The following is a 27210-nucleotide window of genomic DNA, read 5'->3' on the forward strand; positions in this document are numbered from 1 at the left end:
TCTTGGCTTTGACAGCGCTGCAAACCCTTGGCCTTGCTCTACAGGTTCCCACCGTGAAGCATGGAGGAGGTGGTGTGCTACCACAGCATCCTGCAGTGACATGCCATTCCATCTGGTTTGTGTTTAGTGGACCCTCATTTATTTTTCAACAGGACAATGACCCCAAACACACCTCCAGGCTGTGTAAGGGCTGTTTGACCAAGAAGGGGAGTGATGGAGTGCTGTGTCAGATGTCCTAGGCTCCACGGTCACCTGACCTAAACCCAGTCGAGATGGTTTGGGATGAGATGGACCACAGAGGCAAAAGGGCCAACACGTGCTCAGCAGCTCTGGGAACTCCTCCAAGACTGTTGGAAAACCATTTCAGGTGATTACCTCATGAAGCTTATTGAAAGAATGCCAAAAGTGTGCAAAGCAGTAATTACAGAATCAAAAATATAAAACATATTTTGAGTTATTTCCCACATTTTTGTTTACTACACAATTCCATATGTGCTCATTTATAGTTTTGGTGTCTTCTGTGAGAATGTACAATGTAAATAGTCATTAAAATAAAGAAAAACCATTAAATGAGGTGTGTCCAGAATTGTGACTGGTAGTGTATAATTGTTATAGGTTATTGTCTAATATAGAAACCTCTGCTAAAAATCATTATGTGTCTTTGTTTTAAATCAAGTCCACTCTTCATCTCACAACGATCTTCGTCATAGCAGAAAGGAAACCTGATTGGTTCCTTTTTTTGTGAGTCTGCTATCCAACCAGAATCCTAAACATATTTCTAACAGTTAATAGTTTCAGTTTTATAACATCAAAACGTTTGAATATGAACTGTAGGCTGAATAATTTACGTGACGCGGTGACCTTAATTTTATCAGAGTTTAAAAGAAGCTTATTGTTGGTTTCAGCGGCAGACTGTAAATTTGCAATGGCCAGATTAAGGAGACAACTATGAAAAACGGAGCAAGACTAGAAGAATTAAATGTGGCAGACACTTAATGCCCAATGTGACAAATTAGATTAACTAGTTTTTGCATTAAAACTATAACTACTGAACAGAAAAACATTGTTTCATATCTGCCGTAGATGAAGGAAACAGTAAAGTTGCAGTTAGCACAAACAGAGTCAGTGAGAAAGAATTCCTGTATGAAATCTTGGTGGTTTGAGGTTAAAAGTGCAGAAACTCTGAAAATTTCTACAAATGCAAAAGGAAAGAAAAGAAAAACATGTCTGATCGCTTCTGACTGAATTAGTGCAAATGTGTCAGAGGCTGTTTGTGGAGGTTCTTGTTGCTGTACAGAGAGGATGTGTGAAAACATCTCTAACAAGACCACTTACGTAAAGCAGCGTGAAGGATTCCCCTCATCAGTGTGTTTATGCTGATTCAGTCAAAAGGCTGCAATCAACAACAGCGTCCTCCTCCTCCTCCATCCGTGCTGCGTATGCGTGGAGTACAGGAACATGAGGCCGAGCAGTTGGAGAGTCACTGGTGATTGTTCAGACGTGGGATGGTGACACTGATCTCATGATATTTGTCTTTTGTTCTGTACTTGAGGTCCCTGCAGTCCTGAGGGAGGGAAAAAACCCACAGAGATGCAAATAGATGTTTTCCATAATCCTCGGACATAAAAGACCACATGAAATCACACATTTATGTACCTCTGTGTTTCCTCCTGCAGCAGATGCAGGGAGGACTGACTTGGCCACATATCTTGCCTCCCACATCATTTTGTTTAGCAGAAGAAGCCAATGCATTGTGTGTAAATATATCTGTGTGTGTGTAACTCACAGGAAATGCATCCAGTGGATTTAGCACTGTGTTCTGTGCTGTGGGTGGGAAAGGGAAAAAAGTCTTTTCCATGTGTTTTCTTCAGGATTAAATCTTTCCAAAAGCTGCAGTACAGCTTTTAACATGTTAGGTAAATTTTAAGAGAAAATAACGTAGAGATTAAAGTCAGTGGGATCAAATGTGTGTCTGTATGTCCTAAACCTGGAAATACAGCAATAGATGATTTTGTTAATATCTGGAACGAACTGTTTTTAAATATGTAAATGGCAGGGTATAAGCAGGGATGCTTTATCTGCTGCTTTTAGTTAAAGAATGAATGATCATTTATATCGTCACTGGTAAATATGAAACAAAACCAACAAAGAATTGATTTTCCTAAAGACAAATACTCTTTGTGCATCCCAATTCTGAGAGATCTAATTCTTCTGTGGCATTCCAAAAGCTATTAAAAAGGCATCAATGAGCAATGCTGCCGGAAATACCCACTAGAACACCAAATGTGTATTAATCCGTGGCTGAAACTGGTCCAACAATCGCACAAATTTAACATAAAAAGCCTCAGAGCCAGGATGATTAAAGACATTCGCTCCATGGGTGGGAATGTTGGTTGATTCACCACTTTGGTTTAGATCAAAATATCTCAACATTTATCAAATGGATTGCTGTTGGACCATGCAAAGATGTTTATAGTTCCAAGTAGAGTTATTGTTTTATTATCACTTTTTTTTTTTTTTTAGCATTTTTGAAGTTACAGAGAAGGATTTGAGGGTGGTGCAGGATATGTCTGAGGACAGTGGTGAGGTGTGCTGTAGGAATGACAGATGACAGGCTTCAAGGTGAAGGTGAGGATTACATTACGGATTGACTCAGAGCCCCTTCCTGTTTACGATGGTGATGGACAGTTTGATAGTTGAGGGCAGGCTGGAGTGGACGATGATGTTTGCAGATGATTTTATGATGTGTAGAGTAAAAAGCAGGTTGAAGAAAGCCTGGAGAGGTGGAGGTGTGCTCTGAAGAGTGGAGGAATGAATATCAGTAGAAATGAGACAGAATAAATCTGTCGCAGATGCAAACACATGGAGTCACACATCCAAAGAAAAAGATGAAGTGCAGGATGGAGTGGGTGGAGATTCGATTTTATTTATACAGCACCAAATCACAACAACAATGGCCTCAAGGCACTTTATATTGTATTTAAACTAATTAAACTAGAGTAAATGGTGAGGTAGACCCTACAATAATACATACAGAGAATAACACAACAATCATATGACCCCTATGAGCAAGCACTTTGGTGACAGTGGGAAGGAAAAACTCCCTTTTAACAGGAAGAATCCGGCAGAACCAGGCTCAGGGAGGGGCGGCCATCTGCCGAGAATATTTGGGATGATGAGTGTCAGCGGTGATTTATGACAGAAGGATACCAGCAAGAGCGTAAGAGAAGGTTTTCAAGATGGTAGTGAGACCTGCTGAAGTAATTTTTTTGGAGACAGTGTCACTGACAGGCGACTGAGCTGCAGGGGGCAAAGCTGAAAAGGATAAGAGTTTCACTGGGAGTGACCGGGATGGACAGGATTAAAACTGAGTGGACAGCTCAGGTTTAGCAGTTTGAAGTCAAAGTTTGAGGGGCAAGGTTAAGTAGATATATTACAGAGGAGGGTAGTGTGAATATACTTTATTTGACAAAGGATGTCAAATATGGAGCTGCCAAGCAAGAGGAAAAGAGGAAGAGCACAGTGAAGACTAAAGGATGTAATGAAGGAGGACATGCAGAGGGCTGGTGTGACAGAGGGGGGTGGTAAGGAAAGGCTGAGATGGAGGCAGATGATCCACTGTGGCGATCTCTAAAGGAAACAGCCAAAAGAAGAAGTAGAAGTTAATTAGCCCTGTGATAGACCGTCAACCTGTTCAAGGTGTACCCAGCCTCTCACCCTTTGACAGCTGGGATGCCTGTGGGAGTGCCTGGCAGACTCAAACCTTTCTAAACAAAAAAAAAAAAAGAAAACCAAAGACACAAATGTGTCTCTCGACTATGCATACTATGTCTATTGGACATATTTTACATTTTATATTGTATATAGTAGTGTTGTGATTTGCTTGTCTTTCTTTTAGCACCAATGTGGGACAGGACCAGAATGTCTGTGTGCCATTGTACAAAGTATAATTGTGCAATGACAACAAACGTCAAAGTGATGACAGTCAAATGATTAAACAAAGGTATAATCAAGTTACAAAAACACACAAACACAATTAAAAATAATAACAATTAGCCACACACTGACTTAAACACAACTTGGGATTATAATAGCATGGCTGATTATCATGGGAACACTTTCATGTTTGGAGAAAGACTTGTAGATGTGGATTTGTTTTCATGTTGTGTGATGAATGCTAGAAATTTTGAACAAAGCCACAGTTTTTTGTTTTTTTGTTGGTGCTTTTGTTGTAGAGTGAATTGACTGAACCATGAGATACACAAGGATGGTGGTGACTGGAAGGAGAACTTTCAAAGCTGGTGGCAAAAGTTATTCCATGATTTTACATTTTCTTACCTTGACTGCAGGTTTTGACGTCAGCATCCGTCAGCCCTCCTTCACTGGTTCAAGCCAGGTCACAGTGAGTCAGCTCTGAGAGATTAATGATCATGCTTCTCCTACACCAACCAATGCATTGATTTTTTTTGTAACAATATTTTCAATTTTTAAGGCTTTGGTCAAAAATACATTATTGATCTGTTTTCCTCTCATTGGCTGGTCCGTGATTGGCATTTCTGGGTCAAACCTGATGGTTTTTGTGGTCAGGACAATCAGACAGTCCAACTTAAGGTAGACACGGACCTTTTTCTATTTCTGTATCTAAATACCACAACACACACTGTAGATCATCACTTTGTTCGAATCACATTATTATTAATAATTGTCAATATAATTTACTGTACATTTTAACAGGTCTGTGTTATATGGATTCATTTAGAATAAATAGATATTTGCTGAACCAGGGGACAAAGCACTGTCACAAGAAGCTTCTACGTATAATAATATTAATAATATTAACCTCAAGGATGCTTTACAGAAGAGTAAAAATTAACAAACATATATTAATAAATAAAACATCTTAGGTTTGCAAAGTAGCATCTAAACAAAACACAAAACGTCTGGAATGTCCTTTAGACAGGCCCGAGCAAAGTAGAAATATGCACAACAGCACAAATACAGCTGTCAGGCTGTCAGGAGGGGTGATGGTTTGGGCTTGTTTTGCAGCCATAAGGCTTCGGTACCTTGCAGTCATTTAACTAAAGATGGACTCCAAAGATCCAAAGCGTTTTAGGGTGAAATGTGAGCATGGTTGAAAATATGTTACACAACCATCCCAATGATCCCAATCTAATAGAACGGCTGAAAAAAAGAAAGAAAAAAATTGTTACGACGGCCCAGTCAAAGCCCAGACCTCATCCCAGTAGAAATGCTGTGATGTGTAAGTGAATCCTCACAAACCTCAATGAACTGAAGTGTAAACGAGAAAATTCCTCCAGAACAATGTGAGAGACAAATAATACAATGATACTGAATCATCAAATTATTCATTAGTGAATTCAGATGATGTCATTCTTGGAGAGAGATGAGTTGCCAAATATGCATAAGGGGTGGTTTTAACGTACGTGGGTACACCACCAAAGTAATGTCTATATGTGAGAAACACTGGCCATGTAGAACAGTGCCATCTGCATAAACATGTACATTACAATTTTTCTTGGCTGAGGTAATGGCTTTTTGTGTGTGGAGTTCAAAAGAGGTCCAAGAATGGATCCTTGTTGAACACCTGTTTGTCTGATTCCAGATAATCAATCAGTAACCATTTAATGGATTGTTCATCTAGTTTTTCCAGTATTATCTATTATCTCATGTATGCAAATGTATTTTTTTTAGAAAGGTCTTTGAAAAATTAGCCACATTTTTAACTATTGTCCAAGGCTTCAGTGATGTTAAGTACTGTTATACAGCTGCTTTTTTATACACACATAATCTACATCCTGACTACTCTGATTTCAGTTTATATGACCCCAGACACATGAGAATTTAAAAACTTTATGCATGTATAATTAAAAAAGACAGGAATTTTTCACCAGGCCCAATCCAAAAATATCTACTATATCATAAATAAAATAATACATGACTTAGCATTACCTCATAATTAAAATAAGTATAAGTAAAAAATAAGTAAAAATGCTTGTTGGCCTTATTTACTACTTGAACACATTAACAGAGTTTAAAGAAATACGATACGTTTGTCTTTCCTTTGATGCACAAAGTGAAGTGCGATGGCATTTGTGAGGCACAATGTACACACTCACGCAGACAGCTGGTGAAGAATCAGCCACACACCCACAATATGGACTGAGTCATAGAAACACAGGACCCAGAGGCCATTTTCACTTCTGCGTTTGTTTCTTCTCTGTCTTATCATGTTCAACAACTTGGACACAACTCCACTAACTGTCACTTCTATCAAGCCTGAGCCTAATCAGCTGCTGCTCCTATGATGAGATAACAAACTACTTAAAAATGATGACACATTCTTCGCGAATTTTCTTGATATATTTTACTGGTGTCCTTCAACAGCTGTTCTAATTCAGTACTTGAAACTTCACTTAATTTGTTTATTAGAATTTCTGCCTTGAACACAGTCCCAGGTTAAGACCTAATGAAAACAAGCTTCCCAAACAGAGCCTCCTTGTATTGGACCTAAACCAGAAAGTAAAAGCTGAATGCAAATGTAAGGCTTTTAGATTGGAGTGGCATCAGAGAAAAATCAATGGAGGTCATTTGAATTCAAACTAAGGCACCTTCATGACTGAAAAGTTTAGGGTGGGCCTATGCAATCTTTGGCGAAATGTTCCATTAAAAAAAAAAAAAAGAAAAGAAAGACTATGAAGAGATGCAAATCCATCAAAAATAATCATAAAGTCCTGTACAGTAATCACAAGGAGATGAAATATCAAGATAGGGAGGAGAATTGACTGCCACTTGTTTCATAATCATTCTATGGACCAATAAACCTGCCCATTTCTGCCCTTCGGCCAATGAAGACAGGAAATAACCCTAAACTACTGTAATGTAGACAGTGAATATGCTGAGGAAAATTCCAAAAATTGCTGTAATAAACACTTGATGACACTTCATCAGAGTATGAGGTTGTATTTTATGATCAATACACACACATAGATGGCAACAATAACAACATCAAAGGCATCCACTTTTACTTCAAACTTTTTTATTACAAAATATAAATGGCAAAAAGCTTTGTTTTTTTTCATTTGCTAAAACAAAGAGACTGGTGTCAGACATGAATGTTACAGTAAAATTAAGCTTTTTTTTTTTCCTTTTTCTTTTTCTTTTTTGTAGGTTACCATGCTACAGTAGATACAGTACAGGTGATAGTGCTCCCGCTCAAAGAAAAATGACAGAAAGGGGGGAAATTAATGTAAAAGGTAATAGCCATCTGTCTATTGAGCTTGATCAAGAGACAAAGTGATGATATACAAGCGAGTTGGGCCGACAGAAAAAAGTTTGAAAATTTGTCCTCTGGTTCTCAACAGTGACAGAAATTTAACTTTGGGCAAGCAGATACAATTTCTACAACTCTGTACAAACATGTAGTTTGCTTAAACTAATCTAAATGAATCTGAATGTGCATTTGTATTACTTTATACTTAACTAAATATTAATAAATACATATTTTTAACATTTGTGGCTGCTGGCAAACATAAACTCTTTCTTTTAATCTGTCACATCTACAGCATTCAAAGGTCAAACTAAAGCACTTCTCAGTGGGTTCATAGATTTCCAGGTCAGCTTAGTCTTTCTGAAAACATTAAGCTTACAACACATACACACAAACTGCTTAAACAACTTATTTTAGACATAAATTCATAAAGAAGTGTTGATTTCCAAGTCAAACCACATCCATTACTTCAAAGAGTGAAAACGACTTGATATCCAAGGGTTTTCCCTTTTTGCCACGAGTCCACCACAAGTCCAGAGATTAAGAGGATTGTGTGTGTTTGAGATGAGCGGGGTTCTGAGAGGTCCTTTTCCATATCTTCCAACAATGTCTTTAAATAACATTTAAAACATTTTACATTTTAATGACAGCTGCTGTGATGCGTAAAATGGCACCAAATGTGCGTAAAATGATGTGGAGAGGAAGGCAGGCGCACGAACAGAAACTAATGTCAGAGGTCTGGAATATTGATACAGCTTCTGGGCTCTGTTAAGGAGGCATTTTCAAAAAGAAGCAGAGATTTACTTCCCCACCTCGTCGAGCACTTTGCGGTTGAGCTGAGCCTGCTCTCTCTGGCTCTCCATCTTGGCCATTTGGATCATATTCCTCAGCAGGTGGAAGGTCAGGTCGATGGAGAGCGGCGGCTCTTCGCTGCGTTTCAGCAGCTGCGCCGCGGTCCTCATAGCCGCTTCCTCCGCCTCCTCGCTGTCTTCTTCTGGCGGGAGCAGGTGGAGACGATCCGGGTTCCTCCTCTGGAGAATCCTCATGATGTTTTCGCCCAGTAGATCGGAGGCGGCGTTGTCCCCGGCGGCAGCCGCTCTGAGGAGCACCTCGTCCAGTTGCTGCGTTTGAAGGCGACCGCTGCCATTCATCCAGCCAGGGAAGGTGCGCGGTCTGCCGGCGGCTGGACGGAGGTGTGATGACAGGAGGACCGAGGAGAGCAGCAGGAGAAGGGAGACTGGCTTCATGTCCTGCAAGAAAATGAAATATTTAAGATGACATTCAGGTTTAAAAGTACGTTTCATAGTGTATCTTGGAAATGTTGTGTTTTATTTACATTCTCTCTGAGCTAAGCGTGACATTCATACACTTTTAAAACTTTAAAGTTTGGTTTGGGTCGTGATTCGGCAGATGTAAAGTCTCATGTTCGCTCCAAAGGCAAAATAAATGTTATCTGTCAATCTGATGGAAAACCTAAATCTTCTAGAACATTTACTTGAACTGGAATTAAAATTACAAAAGAATATTTAATGGCAACATTTTCTTTTGTAGCCAAAGATTGTTCAAGCTAAAGCGCATAAGATGACGAGCACCTCGCTGCGCGGTTATTAAAAAGTTTAAATGATGAACAAAACTTTAGACTGAATGAAAGAACTACTGTTCTTACTTTACTGTCTCCAGATGCTGCAGCTGGACTTTGCGGTCGGCCGGTGAGATTCAGCAGAGTCTGAAAAGTCCCTGTGAGCGGAGACTAGAGGGGACCGGAGGGTTTTATACGTCCTGCCCGCTCCTTTGACGTCAATGTGAGCACAGATAGCGCATTGGAAACCGGACAACTATCGAGACGCAAAGCACAGAAGTCCCGAGGGACAGCTGGGGAAGCTGTGATGGACGGCGAATAAAGGACGTGATTTTTTTTTTTACAGCTTCATTTCTTTTTCATCCTTGGTGGGTCATCAAGTTTGATGAGGTAAACTCACAGGGGTACAGGAGGAAGGTGCCAATAGGTGTGGGATTTCTGGGGCGATTCAGGAACCTGCCCAACTTTTTATTCTTATATTATCAGAATTATTTTGTTGTGCGTGATTATGTTTTTTCTTTGCAACCCGCACTGCCTTAAATTCTCTCTTAAATATGAATAATCTGAATAGTAATAATATGAATCAAAATCTGTGAAGAGCCTGTCTCCCTGCACTGCATTGCTAAAGGGCTATTTCACTTTCAGAAGTTCAAATGAAAGAATTAGAGGTGAATTAGAGGCAGAAACTAAGCGCTGAAGTGATGCAAGAAGATGTAAAAGACAATAAATCAGCATTAATTCAGCTCACATTCACCTGCCTGAAGTTAAAACTTTATTTTTCACCAGGCTGTGCTCTAAAGCAAAGTATTGCTTTGGCCAAATGAGACAAAGAAATGACTTTTAAAGATTAAATAGAAGCTGTGAACATGAAAAACGTCTTTAAACTGCAGGCATGTCATGTGCCTGCCTGCTTCAAGTCCTCCACCATAATCCCTGTCCCCAAGAAACCTAGGATCACTGGACTAAATGACTACAGACCCGTGGCTCTGACATCTGTGGTCATGAAGTCTTTTGAGCGCCTAGTTCTCTCCCATCTCAGGACCCTCACGGCCCCCCTCCTGGACCCCCTGCAGTTTGCATATAGAGCCAACAGGTCTGTAGACGACGCCATCAACATGGCCCTACACTTCATCCTGCAGCATCTGGACTCCCCAGGAACCTACGCCAGGATCCTGTTTGTGGACTTCAGCTCTGCCTTCAACACCATCCTTCCAGACCATCTCCGAGACAAGCTTTCCCAGATGAATGTGCCTGATCCCATCTGCCGGTGGATCACTGACTTCCTGACGGACAGGAAGCAGCACGTGAGGCTGGGAAAGAATGTCTCGGACTCCCGGACCATCAGCACCGGCTCCCCTCAGGGCTGTGTTCTTTCTCCTCTGCTCTTCTCCCTGTACACCAACTGCTGCACCTCCACCCACCAGTCTGTCAAGCTAATCAAGTTTGCAGATGACACCACCGTTATTGGACTCATCTCGGACGGGGACGAGTCTGCCTACAGGAGGGAGGTTGAACGTCTGGTGTCCTGGTGCAGCCACAACAACCTGGTGCTGAATGCCCAGAAGACAGTGGAGATTATTGTGGACTTCAGGAAGCACACAGCCCCACTCCCCCCCATCATCCTGACTGACACCCCCATCACCTCTGTGGACTCATTCCGCTTCCTGGGTACCACCATCACCCAGGACCTGAAGTGGGAGCCCACAATCACCTCCGTCATCAAGAAAGCCCAGCAGAGGATGTACTTCCTGAGGCAGCTGAAGAAATTCAACCTGCCAACACGGATGATGATGCAATTCTACACTGCAATCATCGAGTCCATCCTCACCTCCTCCATCACCGTGTGGTACGCTGGAGCCACTATCAGGGACAAACAGAGACTGCAGCGTGTTGTGCGCTCTGCTGAGAAGGTGATTGGCTGCAGACTCCCATCTCTGCAGGACCTGTACACCTCCAGGACATTGCGGCGTGCAGCTCGGATCTCAGCTGACCCTTCTCACCCTGGACACAGTCTGTTTGACCTGCTCCCCTCAGGCAGGAGGCTCCGGTCCATTCGCACCAGAACCTCTCGCCATAAGAACAGTTTCTTCCCCTCTGCTGTTGGACACATGAACAATAAACGTACAACTGTTCCCACCACTAACACATGACCCTACGCTGTGTCACTGCATCATTTCATGTTTGGCACTGATCACCACCTGCACTCATGTATATATCTTTCAACGTAGCACTCATAATTCTTATCCCTACTTTTATTTTTTTCCATGTCTATTTAAGTGCTATTTATGACACTATGTTTGCACTGAAGCACCGCAGCAATTTCCTAATGTTGTAAACCTGCTCAACATTTGGCAATAAACCCCATTCTGATTCTGATTCTGATTCTAAAGTTGGACTGAATGGGTGAGGGAGCTGTCTATGGTGCTGAACCTTCACGGGATTATTAGTAAAAGCTCACTTTTTATACCAGTCAAACCAGAATATAAAGAAATCCATAGTACATGTTATTTACTCTGAGTGAGTCACAGAGCTGCATAGTTAAATATTATGAATCACGTAAATAGGGGACAAAAGTAAATAAGGCCAAACACAAGTTTACATCCTCAAGTTCAACTTTTCCTTTTACAGACCTGAAACATTTCCCAGACTCACACTTAGCTATTCTTAATACACTGCACATTACATAAAGGTGGTCTGGCATAATCACAACAAAGTTTTCTTCTTTTAAAACACTTCAAATACTTGGGGTTGTTAGCTCTGTGTGCACTTGCTGTTCCCTTCTTTTTTAAAGAGGGAGATTATTTTTAAAGGAGCAGCAATTGTATTTCCTGTATTTGCATTTCCTCTGATTCATTAAACAACTCAGTTGTTTGACTCAATTCACTGTGAGCTAAACAAACCGACTTCTATGGTGTTAAATCATGATAGTAGATGAAATTAAAGAAGAAACTTAAAGAAGTCTAGTTTCTTTTCTTTCTAATCTCCTTAGATTACCTATAACATACACAGACAGAGATGAAATGTACTCCCTAAATGTTATCTTTGGGTTCTACAAATTTAGACAATAAGTTATAATATGGGAATCAAAAGAGCATTTTTGTGCTTTGACACACAACAATGCCTGCTAGCAACAGCCTGTAGAACAGTTTGATAAAGAAAATTTGTAAATATCATCTTTCATATGAAACTGTTGCTGTTTTCACTTTTTCTTCAGGACAAACATGAAAATGAGGAGAAAACGACTTCTTTCAAACACTTTGAGGTCACAAATTATGTAAATCCACACAAATTATGAGCCAACATCAGTAACTTCAAATTACAGATCAGATCTCATTTTGATCACAGATGTCAGCCCCATCACACACTGTTTTCAGGTTGCGCTGCTAAAAAGCCTACACACTGTATCTTCGTTTAATTACTGGGCCTTAATTCTCAAACACAGCGAGCCTGGGAGATGAATTAAAAAAATGAAATCCAGCTTTCTGGGGAGAGGCTCATTTCCCTCAGGCAGGCGGTGGGGATATTTGGCAGATTTTCAATCGATTCGTCAGACGTTTTCCGCTTGTTTTTCCCTGATATGGACCATGAGTGTGTGCGTTTGTGTGTGTGGGGGGGGGGAACAAAAAAAAAGAAAATTTGTGCAGTTAATTTGGTTGGCAGCCCAGCTCAGCAGCCTCCACATCTCCCTCCAAACAAACAACCCCCACCCCATCCAAAGCAAAGTTAGCGAGGTCAAACACACCACAGACTCATAAACTCAACTCGTGTAAAACTTTATTAGCTCTTACACCAGACGTGACCTTTAATTATCAAAAATGTGCCCATTATGGATAAAGCGATTCTTCATATCCTGAAAAAGGGGAACGCAGCACTGACATGATCCTGGGTTATGTTGCGGATTAGTGGTGACTCTTCAGCAGCTACAGAACAAATGTGACGCTGACTGTTAAAGGAACAGTTTGACGTCTGAGTAAATATGACTGTCCTCGCACAGAGAAGACTGATCTCACTCGTGCTTTTATGACACGTTATGTTAGTGTTGCATTAATGTATTTGCACTTGCATAGCAGTTTTCTCTCCTTACTGAACACTCAGAATGCTTTAGACTAGAGGAAACAAACTCCCGTTTATACAATGGTTTATTCTGTTCACTTTATTTTAAATGCTTTCTTGGGGTGAGGCAGCAGCAGTGTGAACCACTGGACCACAGTGATAACCAACCCAATAAAAGACTGGAAACAGGAGTAAACAGCTGCCTTGCTAACAACCACGATTTTAAAGCAAGTATGTAAATCTGAGTATAAATGTCTGACAACAACTGTCCAGTTGACCGTTTTCTGTTTCCATCCTTTAAAATAGGATAAGCTTGGTGGTTGCAGACACCAGAGACGTATTGAGCTTGTATCATTCAACTCTCTGCAAACTATTCCTTTAACATTATGTTAAATAAGATAAGGAACAAGGCTCTTTCTTTACATAGCCATGATGTTAGATTAGGTACTTTAACCACAGGAACCTCGACCAACAAAATAAACTCAAAGCAGATAAGAGTTGGTGTAATCTGAGTGAAGACAAACTGTGGCATCTTGTCCATTTATATCAGCTTTTTCCTGAGATCTGTCAAATGTAGAAGAAAAGTAGAGACAGCTGACACAACCTCACCTGCTTGCAAACTTCACAGAGGAAAGGAGACAGTCTGAAGATGTCAAATCTGCTGCAACACTTCTCGAATGTAGAAAAACGTCACTACTATTTTTTTTTTAAAAGAAAGAAAAAGGCCCCAAGCCAAATGAATTTAATCCAGTAATGCAGCTTTGTAAATGCTGCAGGAGGTTTGACCTCTTCATCTGTCAAATTAGGGGGAAATGAAGTAAAAGATGAGGCAGGTTTAGACAAAGCAAAAAAACACAACTATGTAAACTATATCACATTATTAGAAACTCTGGAATGCACTTAAAATATCTGACTAGAAGTCCATTATAGAAAAAAACCAACACATTACAAAAACAATGATGTCAATACACTAAAGAGATTAGAAAAGTTTCCTTTGTGAGCAATAGGTGTTAATGTATGAGTGTGTATGTGTGGATACACTGCAGCACCACCGCCAAATCCCATTTCCATAAATAAGAAACTTTCACAGACATTTCTGCAAATGCAAGTTTGACTTTCAAGTGTGAATTTGTCACTCGGAGTAGACGAGCCGTTTCTCCCGACCTTTACGCGTGACTCAGTCACAGCTTTACACATTGGAAATACCAGCAGACTAAGTAGCCTAAAGTAAGTTACGCCCATGTCACACACACTACGAATGAGTGCAAAGTAATCATCAGCGAGAACGACACAGGCTGGACTTGTGAGCGTCCTTCACATCTTATTGGCCTTCCAGGTCAGGTAGGAGTTCCAAGCAACAGCAACGACCTGGACGACAGCCAGCCTGCAAGGAGGACGAAATCTGATGTGTCTGGTTTGGATGCAAGTCGGAGAGTTTCATAAAGACGGAAATAAAGGCTTTCTGAGACAATTAAAGTTGGTTTCATGTGACATTTTCACAAGTGAAACAAATGATGTCTTATTTAGACGCAGAAGTAGTAAAACTACAACTTCAAAACATGTTTTCAGGTTTAAAATAATCCACTAAGATCAGACAGAGTATGTATCCTAAAAGTGCAGAAATGACTGTGTTAAAGCAGTCGAAATGTAAAAATAAAACCCTTAAGATTTGACTCTGTACACAAGCTTCTTCTGCTCTCACTAACCTTCAAATATGATCAGAGCTCACTGCCTGCATGCTAATGAAGCCATCAAACTCTCACCTGTGGTGCAGAGGGATGAAGTAGAAGTTGGCAATCTGGACTGGAGGCCAAAGCTGAAACAACCAGGAAACATTCAACTGATCAGCGAAACATATTCTGAAGAGATAAAAAGAGAGATTACACTGAACACTTACATAGTAATTAGAGATCAGGGCATCTGTGTAGTCCTGTGAACACAGAAAGAGAAATATTATCATGTCGGTACCATCTGAAATTACTTTAATGAAAAACATTCATGCTAAACTCAATTTATTACGAAAACAATAGAAAGGAAATGGTTATTTTGCTGCTTTCTTTTTCAGGTTCTCGTATCGTCTTCTGTTATAATCAGAGCATCACACTCCTCTCCACTCCTCTAAAACCCCAAATAAACAAACATGGTCCTGACAAAAGTTCAACATGAGGTTTCAAATGTGAAGTTATTGTGTTAAATTAAGCAACTCTAAAACATAATTTACTATCCAAGAAAGAAGAACTATTTCTTTATTAGCTAGCTCGTCATGTGGAAATCAGAGGACGTCCAGAAGAAATGTGACACTGTCTCGTGAGCCTGTAAGAGAAACTCTGTTACAGATTCTAAACATACTTTCTTTTAATAAAAAGTAAACTGACTCAACATCAAAACAATCCCATTAAAGATGTGATTTGGTCCACAGTTAGCAGCACAGATTGTTTTACATAATTGAACAAAGATCTGTTTGTTTCTTTGTTCCTTCATCAAGCTCCTGTTCATGGATGAATATTTTATTTCACATTCACTGCCACAGATCCAAGCTTCTGGCCCCTGAGATCATCAGTTAGATCGTGGATGAACGAGTGTCAGAAGACTTCCTGTCCACCTTCCACTGCAGACACTGAGAGTACATTAATTCATGAAAGCTGCACTCCTCTCCCTCAGCCTACTAAAAAAAAAAAAAAGACAAAAATCTTAAGAGGAAACTTTTAGTTGTATTTAAAAGACAGAAGTAAAGTGTTTCTCCACTCAAACATGACGGACAAACTCGTGACCTCCTGCTTAGGTACGAGGTTCAGCCCTGCAGCGTTTTCCATCAGAACAGTTGAAGCTGCCGGTGGGGGAGGAAGTGAGGAATGCTGATGTGCTCAAACTACAGCTGGTGAGTAGTTTCTGTCCAAACGGAAGGTAAACTGTATGCATGAACACCTTCATCAGCCACACATAAACACACTTTATTTCACTCATTTTGTTAAAACAAGAAAAATGTATTTACATTGTTACAATAAGTAAATAAATATGACGTGTTAATATATTGCTATATTGAAACTTCAGAGTAAAGGTTATTTAACATAGTTTCCTTCTGCAGTGAAACAAAGAGCTTCACTTATTTATTTGACACAACATTTATCCACCTGTGTCTGCAAGTCGATTACAGGCTGTGCTGTCAGCACGCTGTCTGATCTATGAAATAAAGCATGCTGCCCTCCTCCACCATCGCCATTCATTGAAGTTAATCTGAAATTTATACAAGTTAAAGTTGGATTCTTAAAAGCTGCGTGCAAGCGTTCATGTAGCCACTGCAGCATATTTACAGGTAGGCCCACATTTTTTTGGACACTGACACAATTGGCTGTAACTCCTCTATATTTAATCAAATGTCTGCTTTTAAAGCCCTCATTCATCAGATAACCCTAAATTCAATATACTCTAAAACCCTGACAATACTTTTACAGACCTAACTGGATATTACAGACGATTTGTGTCTGAAGTCTGCGTGTATTGTCTTAAAGCCCTTTGAATCATTGCTCTGACGTTAATGTGACAAAAATGATGCTGACAATATACCTAAACTTGCACATACCATTTAAAGAAAAAAGAAAAGGCTTCTTTTATTTGTTCCCTTATTTGACGTGGTAGAGCTCAGCAAAAAGATTATGAATTATACTTAAAGAAATGTTTTGGCGTGAGTGCGTCGTGTAGTTTAATCATGTTGTTATGCTGGCGATGCAACCTGAAGGTAGAAATCAGGTGTTTGTTCTTAATAAGCAACTTTCTCTCTCAAACACACGATATTACAAAACACACACACCGAGAAAAAAACCCAACCTGTCTACTTAAAGGTCACCCTGACATCTCCTGGCATATAAAACCAACAAGCCAATGTTCCAGCTATAATATTTTTCTGCCTTTTTTCCAGGATGAAAACAGTGTTTTAATTACGGTCAAACAAGCTAGTTTGCCACCTGGGGTGAAATTACGTCAATGTCTTTACCCATACATGACGGGACCTTTCTTACCTCTTCTAGGAGCTTTGTAGGATGCAATAAATATGAAGTTTTGTTGTAAAACTTTAGTGAAATACTAAACCCCAAATTCAGCTAAATTATTCATTAAAAATGATCTAATAAGATTGTCTAAACATTCAAGTTTTAGGATCCAGGTCTTCTCAGGGCAGCACGTGGAAGCTAGATTTGTGTTTGCACTTTGCACACTGTACTGTATATGCAACATCTAACACAGGTCACACTTTTCTGCTCTTCCTGTCTTTACACTGTGCAGAACATTATGAATGTTCAGACTCTGATCAGTTACACAGCACAGCATGTGGTCTGACCCTGACATCGTGGAGTTGATCTTGGAAGAGAATGACGGCAAACGGAACAACATGCTTCAAAACCCCAACCTGCCAAGTGCCTCGAAAAACTGTGCAGTGATAAAGTTGTGATGTTTGAAAAACAGAGCCTCACACTTCTCACCTGTTTTTCTCACTTTTTCTCCAGCGTACTGTGTTTTATTTTTGAGTAATGACCAAGACTCTGACCAAACAGTTGCAGGTAAAAAGCAGAACAGGTAAACAAGAGAGGCAAAGCTGCGACTGGAACTCTGTCCAGATTTATCAATCACAGCGGCTGTTTGGTCAGAGGCTCCATTCATTTTCATCTCACATTTCCTCAGTGCCAGACCCCGTTGTAACGAGCGCATTTGTCATTTATTTTCTGTCCTTTGTGACATTTACCGGGTTGGCCTTTCAGGTCTGCGCCTCTCCTTTTGTAAATAATTGATGGTGATCAGCAGCATGTTGGGAAAGCAAGGCGGCGACGGGCGTTTGAGCAGCTGGCACAAGATGACAGTTAGCTCTGACCTGGCATACAAACACACACTCGCACACGTATATATGAAGGTATGAGTCACACTGGTTATTTCCACACTCCCTCCCTCCCTCTCTCTCTCGCCTCTTCCTCCATCACAGGAAATAGTTTCCAATAATAATGAGAGGTGAGTGTTGGAGGTCAGATGAAAACCAAACTTCCTCTCTGTGTACTGTCGTTTACCTGAGCTGTGTGCGTGCAGGAAGCTTACTGCTCTCTGACCAGTTTGTTCGTCTCAGGTTTAGTTTTAGTGCTTAAAAAGGTCAAATTCATGCCACACAATGACGACTGTAAAACTCTACACACGAAGAACAAAGAAAGGAGGGTTCGACGAAGACTTTGCATCTGAAATCTGAATCATAGATTCTTTTTTCTATGTATTTAAATGCAATTTTAGGGTAACACAAAGTAATTTATCTGTGCAATTCAAACTGATACCTTTCAGGCTTTGGATAAACCTGTTTTTACGTGACGATGTAACATTTATAAATAAAAAATGAGCTGAAGACACATCAGGTCAAACTCTAACCTTTTACCTCAAGTGGAGTTTTTCAAATTGATCAACGTCACCTGGAAGATTTTCCACATCACTACAATACTGATGGACTCATTCAACACAGGGTTAAAGGTGACCATTAAAAATGGTCAGAAAAATGTCAAGCAACTGTACCAACCCCCAGTTTATTGCCCTAACTGCTACCAAGCTTCTTTTTGAGGCTCATTAACGCCCTTTTTCAGACTTACACTTCACAAGGGTCAAAGGGTGAGAGACACATGACACAGAGTTATTTCTAGTGTTTTGCATGTTATTTCCCATTTTACACTGGATTGTTTTTCCACTGGGTAATGATGTTGGGAATGAATCACGACAGGGTACTGAAATAAAACTCACTCACCCTCCTGAGCTTGGTGACGTTCTCCTCGACTGTCAGTCCATTCAGCGCGCCAGAGATGCAGAGGAAGGCTCCCAGAAAGCACGGCGCAAAACACAGCTGTAAGGAAACAAACCAAAAAAACAAGAAGAAGAATCATAAGTTAATCATAAGTGTAACTGCTGTGGCCTAAATCAGCAGATTTCAGGTCAGTTTTATTTAAAAAGCTCCCCTCTGGCAGTGTGACATCAACCTAAACTGAGCAGTAAACGTGCAACCTAAAAACAGAACATGACTTTTGATTATGAGAAATTGGGTGATAAATATCTAATTAATCTACTTGTGACAAAACATTTTCCTGCAGCACATCCGGAAAAGGAAGTCTTTAAAGAAACATCATGGAGGATGAAATCTTTCCTTCGCTGTCATTCTTCTTTTTGTCTTACTTTCTTGATGTTTCATTTCCTTCGATTGGATTTGTTTTCCGAGGATCTTGGGATGCTTAGCTGCTACTCCATAGAAGCTGATGGAGTCCAGAAACAAAGTAACAAACTGAGTCTATAACTAAGTAATAAAATACATACCAGTGATAATCTAAGAAATCTGAAAGACTGAGGTTAAACTGTTCCTAGTATGAATCTTACATGAACAGTCACTCGACGCTACAGCTGCATCACCTTAAATCTTTCAAGTGCTGCTGTTTGTTATGCACACTGAGGTGAAGCGAGCAGCGCTGACAGTGCGACTGGATCACTATTCAAGCGTGCAAGTGAACCCTTTGCTCCAGTAAATATTTTATTCAGTAACAAGCAGATACTGCTTTTTTTTTTTTTTTTTTAAACATTGTGCTCTGCTGCAGTTTCACTGAAACACAGCAGGGGGCAGCATGAAGCTACCAAAAATGACTCGTTTTTAGACATTTACAGAAAAGTTGCATTCCAAGTTTATGCTATATAATTTTATTGATATGTTTGTGTTCCTTAATCTAAAGTTAATGATTCATTCAGAAAGCATGAGGTACAGATTATAGTTATGTGCAACTAGTCGACTGAACATTTAAACGTTGCAGCTTTTGCTACTCAATGCCAAAAATGATAGTCAGTTATATTCAGCAATATTCTTATTTTATTAAATTACGACAGGAATTCCTGGTTCAAAGTTGTTCTACCACCATCGGCCACTCCCTGGGGCTGAACCCTGTTTCCTCTCTTTCTATGAATGAAGCAGTAAATAAACAGAGGCTTAAACTAAAAAGATGACAGCTGTTCTGCAGCACTTATAAATCAATCAATGCAAACTAACTGTATATCAAGCTTTGTCAGAATAAACTGGAATATAACTAAGCAACCGAAGTCAGATGTAGTCAAACTGCACCTGCAACTCTTAACTAATCTGACATCACATGTGTTTGAAACATTATACAAAGTAAACAACATTTCAAGTATGTTCTGCTTTAGATAGTTTCTTAGGTTTTTCTATCAATTAGGCTATTAAATCTTTTTTTTTGGCTGTCTCATTTAAACAACTAAATGAGCAACTACAAAATACCAGTGCTACCACTCAGCACCCTAGTAGATACACCTAAGGTATTAATTTGAAAATCCTCTGTGACTTCCTTCTTGAGTTATCGCATTCACAAACGTGGGTGTCCGCACCGCCCGCTCACCCTGTAGATGACAATGATACCCCACCAACCTACAGCTGAGGGGCAAAAACTGGAGCTCTGTTGCATAACTCAGCCTCTCCACTCAAAAGCTTCACAAAAAGGGAAAACAGTCTGCTAACAAGAGTTTCCTCCCATCAGGACAACAAAGACTCATCTGTCAGTCAAAACGATCTCAGCAGTCAGGCTTCATCCACTCTGTTTGCCACAACTAACAAGCTCAGTGCGAGTGGCAAATACACACTTACACACAGAGAGCTGTTTTTATTGCTGAGCTGGTGTTCGGTTTGCTTTGCTGAGAAGAAGAAGAGGAAGAAGAGGAAGAAGAAGAAGACGACCATTAAGGGTCCTTAAGATGCTCATCTCACCTGGTCGACCAGCATTTTCTTCATGGCAGCGCTTTTGGTTCCTCCAACAACCAGTCGGTCCAAAACCTTGTACCAGCTGCCGATGACAGGGCCCTTTATTGCAACAGAAATAAAATTACTCTTGAAATCCCCCACTTAATTCTCTTCTAATATCTTTAACTGCAATGGAAGCAGAAGACCGATGATGGATTTCATGAAAAATAAAAACATCAAATCTTTGCTTTTTGGTTTGTGCATTAAATACTCAGCCATTTATTCACAATGAACTCACAAAATGAACCAAAGTTAACAACTTGCTATGTGAACTATACAAACCTTTGTGTCTAATTGCAATTTTCTGTAAATGTGTGTCCTTCACAAATCAACACAGGTCCACAAGAGAGAAACTGACACTGACATGGAGTTTGTTCAAAATCAGTCAAAATGTAACAATATTTCTACAAGGTGCAATCACAAAGTTCTAAATTGCTGCTGATAAAATTAAAAAACATGACCTGGCTTAGATTTGGGTTCTCTCCTCAGACTGCTGACAGCTCAGCTGCTGTTTTCAGATCACTCCTCCTCAAAGTCACATTGTTGTGTCCATAAAACTACAGAGTACTTCTTGAAATCAAATTCTCCAGCTTTTATAACACCACTGTGGGCTGTGATCCTCGTTGGCCAGATCAAAGAAAGTATTTATTAACAAACCCATCATACTTGCTAGTTTTGGCCCACTGCAACTCCTTCCTGTTCCCAAAATAAAAGTTACAAAGATGGACTGACATAGTGGGGAACCAAGGAAAGTATAAGACTCCAGCTGAACACCAAACAAAAAACAGATGTCCAGAGGTGCAAAAAAAGATGATGTTGAAGATGAGACTGGCTAAAAATCAAGTATTTTTTGTTTGTTTGGGGGGTTTTTTATGTGCCGAGTCCTGTAACTCTGTGTTTGCATCTTGCAGAAGATGCACAAGTAACAACAGAACAGGGAATTCTTCTCCACTACCAAAAAATACAAAACTTAGGCCATAAAGGTACAAAAATAGTGTTTTATCAAATTTTTACATTAAAAGTTTTACATTTTAAATTAATGTCCAATTTTAAAAACATTTTCCAAAAGAACTCAGCAGCTTTCTGTCAACAGCTTCCCTCCTTAAACGGAAGCACGAGCAGGCTGGCTGAAGATAAACCGAATTCAACCAACAAATGGATGCATTATTTATGTGAAGGAGAACGATACATGATGCATGAATATAGGTGCCAATAAACATGTGTCTCAAGTCCTGTGTGTGCTGAATAGCCACCCTCCAGACAAGACTAAATATCTATACATCTTGCGTGTATATTTTTGTACGATGGAGGAGCTTCAGATAATTACGGAAACATAAATAAACTTTGCCTTCGTCACAGCGACGTCAGAAAGAAATGAGCTACTTGGAGGGCGAATTGTGCAGCTGTCACAGTTAGTGAAATACTGATGAATTAAACATACAAAGACATGAATGAGTGGTATACAACAAGTAACACAGATCAGACAAGTACATCATGAACACACACACTTAAAGTCATTAATTACAGATGCACAAACAAGCAGGAATCTTTTTTTTTCCATGAACACAATAATTTTCCTTTATATTAACTTCCTCAATTTAAACAATTAACCAGACAGTAAAAACCTGTGGCAACATTTCTTCTTCCAGGGAGCCACACTGACATGGATCGAATCAACGAAAACACATCACGCAGTTTAAGTTAAACTCTAAATTTGCACAGCACAGTGTTGTACAGTGTGTTATCTGCACAGTAGAAGGCCTGCCTCTGTATGTTTAAAACTTTGTTTTAAAATGTTGACTTTGTTTTACAAAGGTGCTCATTTGGTGTCCTCTGAGGTGGCAAAATAAATCTTACAGAAAACCTTCCATATTGTAAATCCCCTACTGCATTACCGTATATCATATATAACTAGTTAGCACTATGTAGCATAACACACAATTTCGGGACACAGCATTTGGGAATGACTGCTGTGAGTAACTGTGGTTGTCTATAATAAAGAAGCATGATTCAGTGGTTGAGTTTGGGAACGTTTCTGTATGAAATGACTTGGAAGTGTCAGCATAGCGACCACAATAACAATGTATGAATTTTCCAAATCCTTTGTTTCCCTTTAGCAGAGGACACACTGAACCATCATTTATAAAAGAAAAGGAGATAATGCCTCCCATGATAACAAATTTTAAACACATTTGATTCTATGATGCCGTTTTTATGTCTTGGTGAGCACTAATTACTGTTTTAAATGCTTAACATAATGACCCGGGTATGCACCGACAGGCATCACAAAAATGGCTGCTGAGAGGCTAGACTTGCTTTCATATGAACTAAAACATTATTCTATTTCACCATGATTCACACAGTTTCTCTAGATCTAAAAAAAAATCAAGCATGTAACACCTTTTTAACAAAATAAAATCAAAAGTATTTAGAAAATTTTAAAAAGTAAATGAACTGAGAGTCAGAAGGATACTTACCACAAAGAAGAAACCAATACTCATCATCTTAGCCGTCCTCTGCACGTTGTGGTTAGCCAATCCTCTCCTCTCGATCAGCTGCTGGGAGATGACATCACCGACACCTACTAAAGACCCTGGAGGTCAAACAGAGTTGATACTGCATCTCAGTCCCCTGAGCACAATCTTCTACAGATATGATCCGTGCAGACATGTTACTGTTCCTGCAGTGAGAATCTGATTAGGCAGCACTCTTGTAATTACTACATAATAACCACAAATATGCCAAAAAATGTATTCAAAGAATCAACTTTACTGTTAATATTGAAAATAATGTGTTAAAATACTTTATAAGCCTTCCAAAATTAACAAAAGCTCCCAACCAAATGTGAACTACTAAAAAAATCTGCATTGTCTTAAAGAGAGATCAGCTGAAGTCAAACTCAACCTGGAAAAAAGGAAAAGTTTCTTGAGATCAAATTTTAACACAACTTGTGATAAAATGCTGCCACCCAGTGGTGAAAGTTTAAGTGACATTTTGCAGGGGGCGTTTACAAAAAGTATCTTTAAATGCAACAAAACAGTCCAAAAGTACAAACTCCCATCCGAGTTCAACTTGGCGATGGTCACGCAATGTGTCCCTCAAACAGACTCAGTTGTTTTTCTTCTCTGTAATTTATCTTATTTATACGAACAAATGAGATTTCATCACCGAGCTCTTGTCTTCATTTGTTTCACACTGTTTATTAGCAGGCATTAAAGGGTTGTCACCAACAAGCCACCATTAACTCATCATCATTGTGTTTTTACTTTGAACTTGGCACCATCCATGAATTTCCTGAGTCACTGCTAATTTTTTATTTATAAACCAATTTTAGACAAACAATCCTGCTTAACACTGCAGAGATTTCACAGAGGTCCTCTTCAAGTCTTCTGTTTGTTTCTAACAAAAATCCTTTAAAAAAATAATAAATTGGTCCAGCAACTCATTTAAAGGCCTTAATATCTCCAGCTTGAGTCAGGACCTCAGTAAGCTCTGTGGTAAATTACTCCACTTATTAGCTTTTCACTTTATTATAGTGGGCAGCTAAAACTTCTTGGGTTTGGTACAGACGTGTCACCTCTCATCCATGAAGCTTCTTCAGTTCTAAAGAAAAATGGTGGAGAATCCTAAACATTTAAGTCCTAGTGAAAGTTGTGCCCCTTGGAGGCAGCCCCGACGGTCGTTGACCAACTACTGATTTATGCTTCAGCAGGAAATCTACACCACAGTTATGTAATCACAGTAAACCCCTCTGAACCCCTGTGCTGTAACCTGACGTGCACCTACCTGCAGATGTTAGGTCGATGCTGGCTGTTCAGCTCCATTGATTAGGAATAATAATCATAGTATCAGTATAAATACAATTGTCAGCTGATTAGACGTCAGCTGGACGTAATGGAATAATAATAAGATAAACTAAATTCATGTGTCATAACATGTAGTTATAACAAAAACAATTTAAAAACAGACCAACTGCTCAGAAATTCATGATGTGTCAACACTAACCTCAAATCTTTCAATAAATTTGGGTTGGTTTTTTTTCCCTTTCTTTTTTTGTAGGAAACTGAATGCAAACTGAAATTAAAAACTTTGAAAATGCATGAAGACTGTCAATAGGGAAACTGATTTTTCTTTTTTTAAATTCCTCAGAGAGGCTCCTTTTAGCTGCTCTAGCTGCAAGGTCAAACCTCTGCCTCTATCTAGTGGCGACTAAATAGTACTGCAAACAGTACTTTAAAACTACAGCCTTCTGAAAAAAGTAAAGGGTTAATGCAACACTAACTGCTTAGGTTAGATCATTTACATCTGAAACTTGCTCCAATGTGTGAATCCACCAGAGCTCTAAAAGCCATTTTCAACGCTATGAAATCCAAAAGTGCTACACAACAGTTACAGAAATATTTTTGGTCTAATACCTGCATCATATTAAACTCATCAGCATGCTTTAGCTCTCTGTATCACGTTTTAGACATTTTGGGCAAACAGAGTTCAATTCAAATGTTTTTGTGTGTGTGTTAAATCAATATATTTATGGTTTCGTCTGGATGTTCTGATCACTTATCCTGTAAAAATATATGCAAACTTGATGTTCTCATGAGTATGTACGACTCTACAACCTTCTTGAATAGATGTACATATCATACACATATTATTCTTTTTTCATTTGCTTTTATTCCTGATCACAGTACAATGACCTTTAGCCTGTGTCTATTTGTACACTAAACTGGAGCAAAGGTTTGTAAAGTCAACCAGAAGCTGAAACGGGACCCTTCATTTTATTTTAATCAACAAAGGTCAGTGTATGGTGTACCCAACTGCACCTTCTCATGTGACATCTGTCTGCAGCTTTTCTACATTTACGTTTGCGCATTCAGCATGTAACTTATTTTTATGTGCAGTGACAAGGTTGTCCTACCCGCTGTCACTATCTGGACTGTCCAGGGGTATTTAGTCATCAAGACCTGGTAGCCTCTCCAAAGGCCTGCCATTCCTCGTCCTAGGAAGAAAGAAAAATAAAAGCTTGTTGCAAATGCAGACTTTTCTGCTCAATCACCCCGCCCGCCGGTTGTAACGTGATTCAAATCAAGTGATACCACTAACAAGTTCCGTTAAACTGTCCATTAGTGATTGCCCATTAGTGTAAACTTCGGGCTTTTTTAAAAATTATTTCAGGGTTTTAAAACACTTAAATGTATCCAAGACCTATATCGAAGAGGTTAGCTCACTCTTTCAAATTCAGTCAAACGGCTAGCTAATCCTCTCCATTCAGTTACATCACACTTATGGTCAACTGCTGACTCAAAGTTAACATGTTATTAAAGTATTCGTGTTTCGGTAAATTTTGTCAATGCCGAATTCTAACACTGGGTCTAACATTTTCTCTCAAGCTACCGAAGTTGTTAATAGATGTCTAGTTTTACGACAGCTTAGATTAACTGTAAAATCTATTTTTTTATGACGTTTGGCTTGAGGCTCGGTCTCGTGCTGGCTGGCGAAGCTAACGTTGCACGGAACCTACGACTTGCACAGTGCGTCATTAGCGTCTCTAAATCACAGCACTAACTTTTAATCACTCGTTTAGCTTACGAAACCAAACTAAACTGCACTCCTAACACACTGTAGCAACTCAGTTTAAATCAAGAATAACGAACTGCTGAGTCTTTCATCGTTTCTGTAACTTTCCGTTTAACATTATTGCAGCTGCTGTTTAACTCACCTTTACAGCTCACCGTAGTTAACTTAAAGGTCCGTAAACTAGCAAGCTGTGGATAATGTAAATAAAACTGTACACATGCCCGGCTTCCCTGAGGAAACAGGCGGAGATGCTTTCACGGCACGGAATCAGCTCCGACTTTGCAGTACTCCAACTGTACAGCACAGAAAAATATGAATACAAATTTATGTGGTATACTGTTGTTTCTATTTTAAATACACTTACTTCTTTAGGCTTAGCTCACATCAGTTATATTTTTATAGTTTAAAGAAGTTGTCAATCAAGTTGGGTCTTATTAGTCTCAAGTTTTGTATTTATTATATTGGTAATTCTTCCAGTGCAACAATTAAAAAAAAACCTGGTACACAATTAAAGGTCTTCTAAAAATTCCAATACAATAAAAAGGGGATCCAGCTAACACAGACATGTAGGCTTCCCAGTCTCAAAGATATTTCCTGAATTATTTTAGTATTTTAAGTACATGATGTTTTTATTAGTTTATATTAACTCTATATTATTGTCATTTCAGTTTAAGTGATTTTTACAGATTACTTTAGAGTTTACTTAACTTTGACTAACACAGTATTCATTACATCTGCGTAAATTGATTAGTAATCAACAATTTATTTAGCTTTGTTGCAACCGATAAGGGCAGAAGAAACCGTGATCTACTACGACCAGTGAAGACAGCATAGGAACTGTAGTCTGCGTCAGTTCCGCTGTACACAATAACATAGGCACACCCCTGCCCTCTAGAGGACAACTCCAGAATA

At 39.4% G+C, this 27210-nt stretch overlaps 2 protein-coding genes across 4 annotated transcripts; both read right to left on the reverse strand.

Annotated features, from left to right (window-relative positions):
* Positions 1 to 2494: 2494 nt before the first annotated feature.
* On the reverse strand, positions 2495 to 9075 carry uts1 (urotensin 1). Its single transcript, XM_026142427.2, has 2 exons — positions 8955 to 9075; positions 2495 to 8538 (listed from the first exon to the last, which is right to left on the reverse strand). The coding sequence occupies exon 2, from the start codon at positions 8533 to 8535 to the stop codon at positions 8089 to 8091; it is 447 nt and encodes a 148-aa protein (XP_025998212.1). The 5' UTR covers positions 8536 to 8538; positions 8955 to 9075; the 3' UTR covers positions 2495 to 8088.
* Positions 9076 to 12624: 3549 nt separating this feature from the next.
* mpv17 (mitochondrial inner membrane protein MPV17) lies at positions 12625 to 26597 on the reverse strand. 3 transcript variants are annotated; one of them, XR_013901712.1, is made up of 8 exons: positions 26441 to 26597; positions 25640 to 25720; positions 23202 to 23317; positions 20692 to 20784; positions 18685 to 18780; positions 14818 to 14850; positions 14627 to 14736; positions 12625 to 14304 (listed from the first exon to the last, which is right to left on the reverse strand). XR_013901712.1 is itself a non-coding variant. In XM_080289643.1 (8 exons), the coding sequence occupies exons 2-8, from the start codon at positions 25710 to 25712 to the stop codon at positions 14235 to 14237; spliced, it is 522 nt and encodes a 173-aa protein (XP_080145769.1). In that variant the 5' UTR covers positions 25713 to 25720; positions 26441 to 26597; the 3' UTR covers positions 12625 to 14234. The 3 variants fall into 3 exon arrangements, 2 of the variants coding, with proteins under 2 accessions (XP_080145769.1, XP_025998295.1); XM_080289643.1 differs by having other exon boundaries at positions 14684 to 14736; positions 23202 to 23305; XM_026142510.2 differs by having other exon boundaries at positions 14684 to 14736.
* Between the last annotated feature and the right edge of the window lie 613 nt (positions 26598 to 27210).

Source organism: Astatotilapia calliptera, chromosome 15 (genome assembly GCF_964374335.1).
Source record: "Astatotilapia calliptera chromosome 15, fAstCal68.1, whole genome shotgun sequence".
Lineage (NCBI taxonomy): Eukaryota > Metazoa > Chordata > Actinopteri > Cichliformes > Cichlidae > Astatotilapia > Astatotilapia calliptera.

What these genes read in the sequence shown, in the direction of transcription:
- uts1 (XM_026142427.2), bottom strand. Translation starts at nt 8,535, where the DNA reads ATGAAGCCAGTCTCCCTTCTCCTGCTGCTCTCCTCGGTCCTCCTGTCA.
- mpv17 (XM_026142510.2), bottom strand. Translation starts at nt 25,712, where the DNA reads ATGGCAGGCCTTTGGAGAGGCTACCAGGTCTTGATGACTAAATACCCC. An exon ending in AGTCCAGATAGTGACAGCGG is followed by an intron (nt 23,318 to 25,639) that starts GTAGGACAACCT and finishes TTTGACCTCCAG; the next exon opens with GGTCTTTAGTAGGTGTCGGT. An exon ending in ACGTCACCAAGCTCAGGAGG is followed by an intron (nt 14,851 to 18,684) that starts GTGAGTGAGTTT and finishes CTGTGTTCACAG; the next exon opens with GACTACACAGATGCCCTGAT.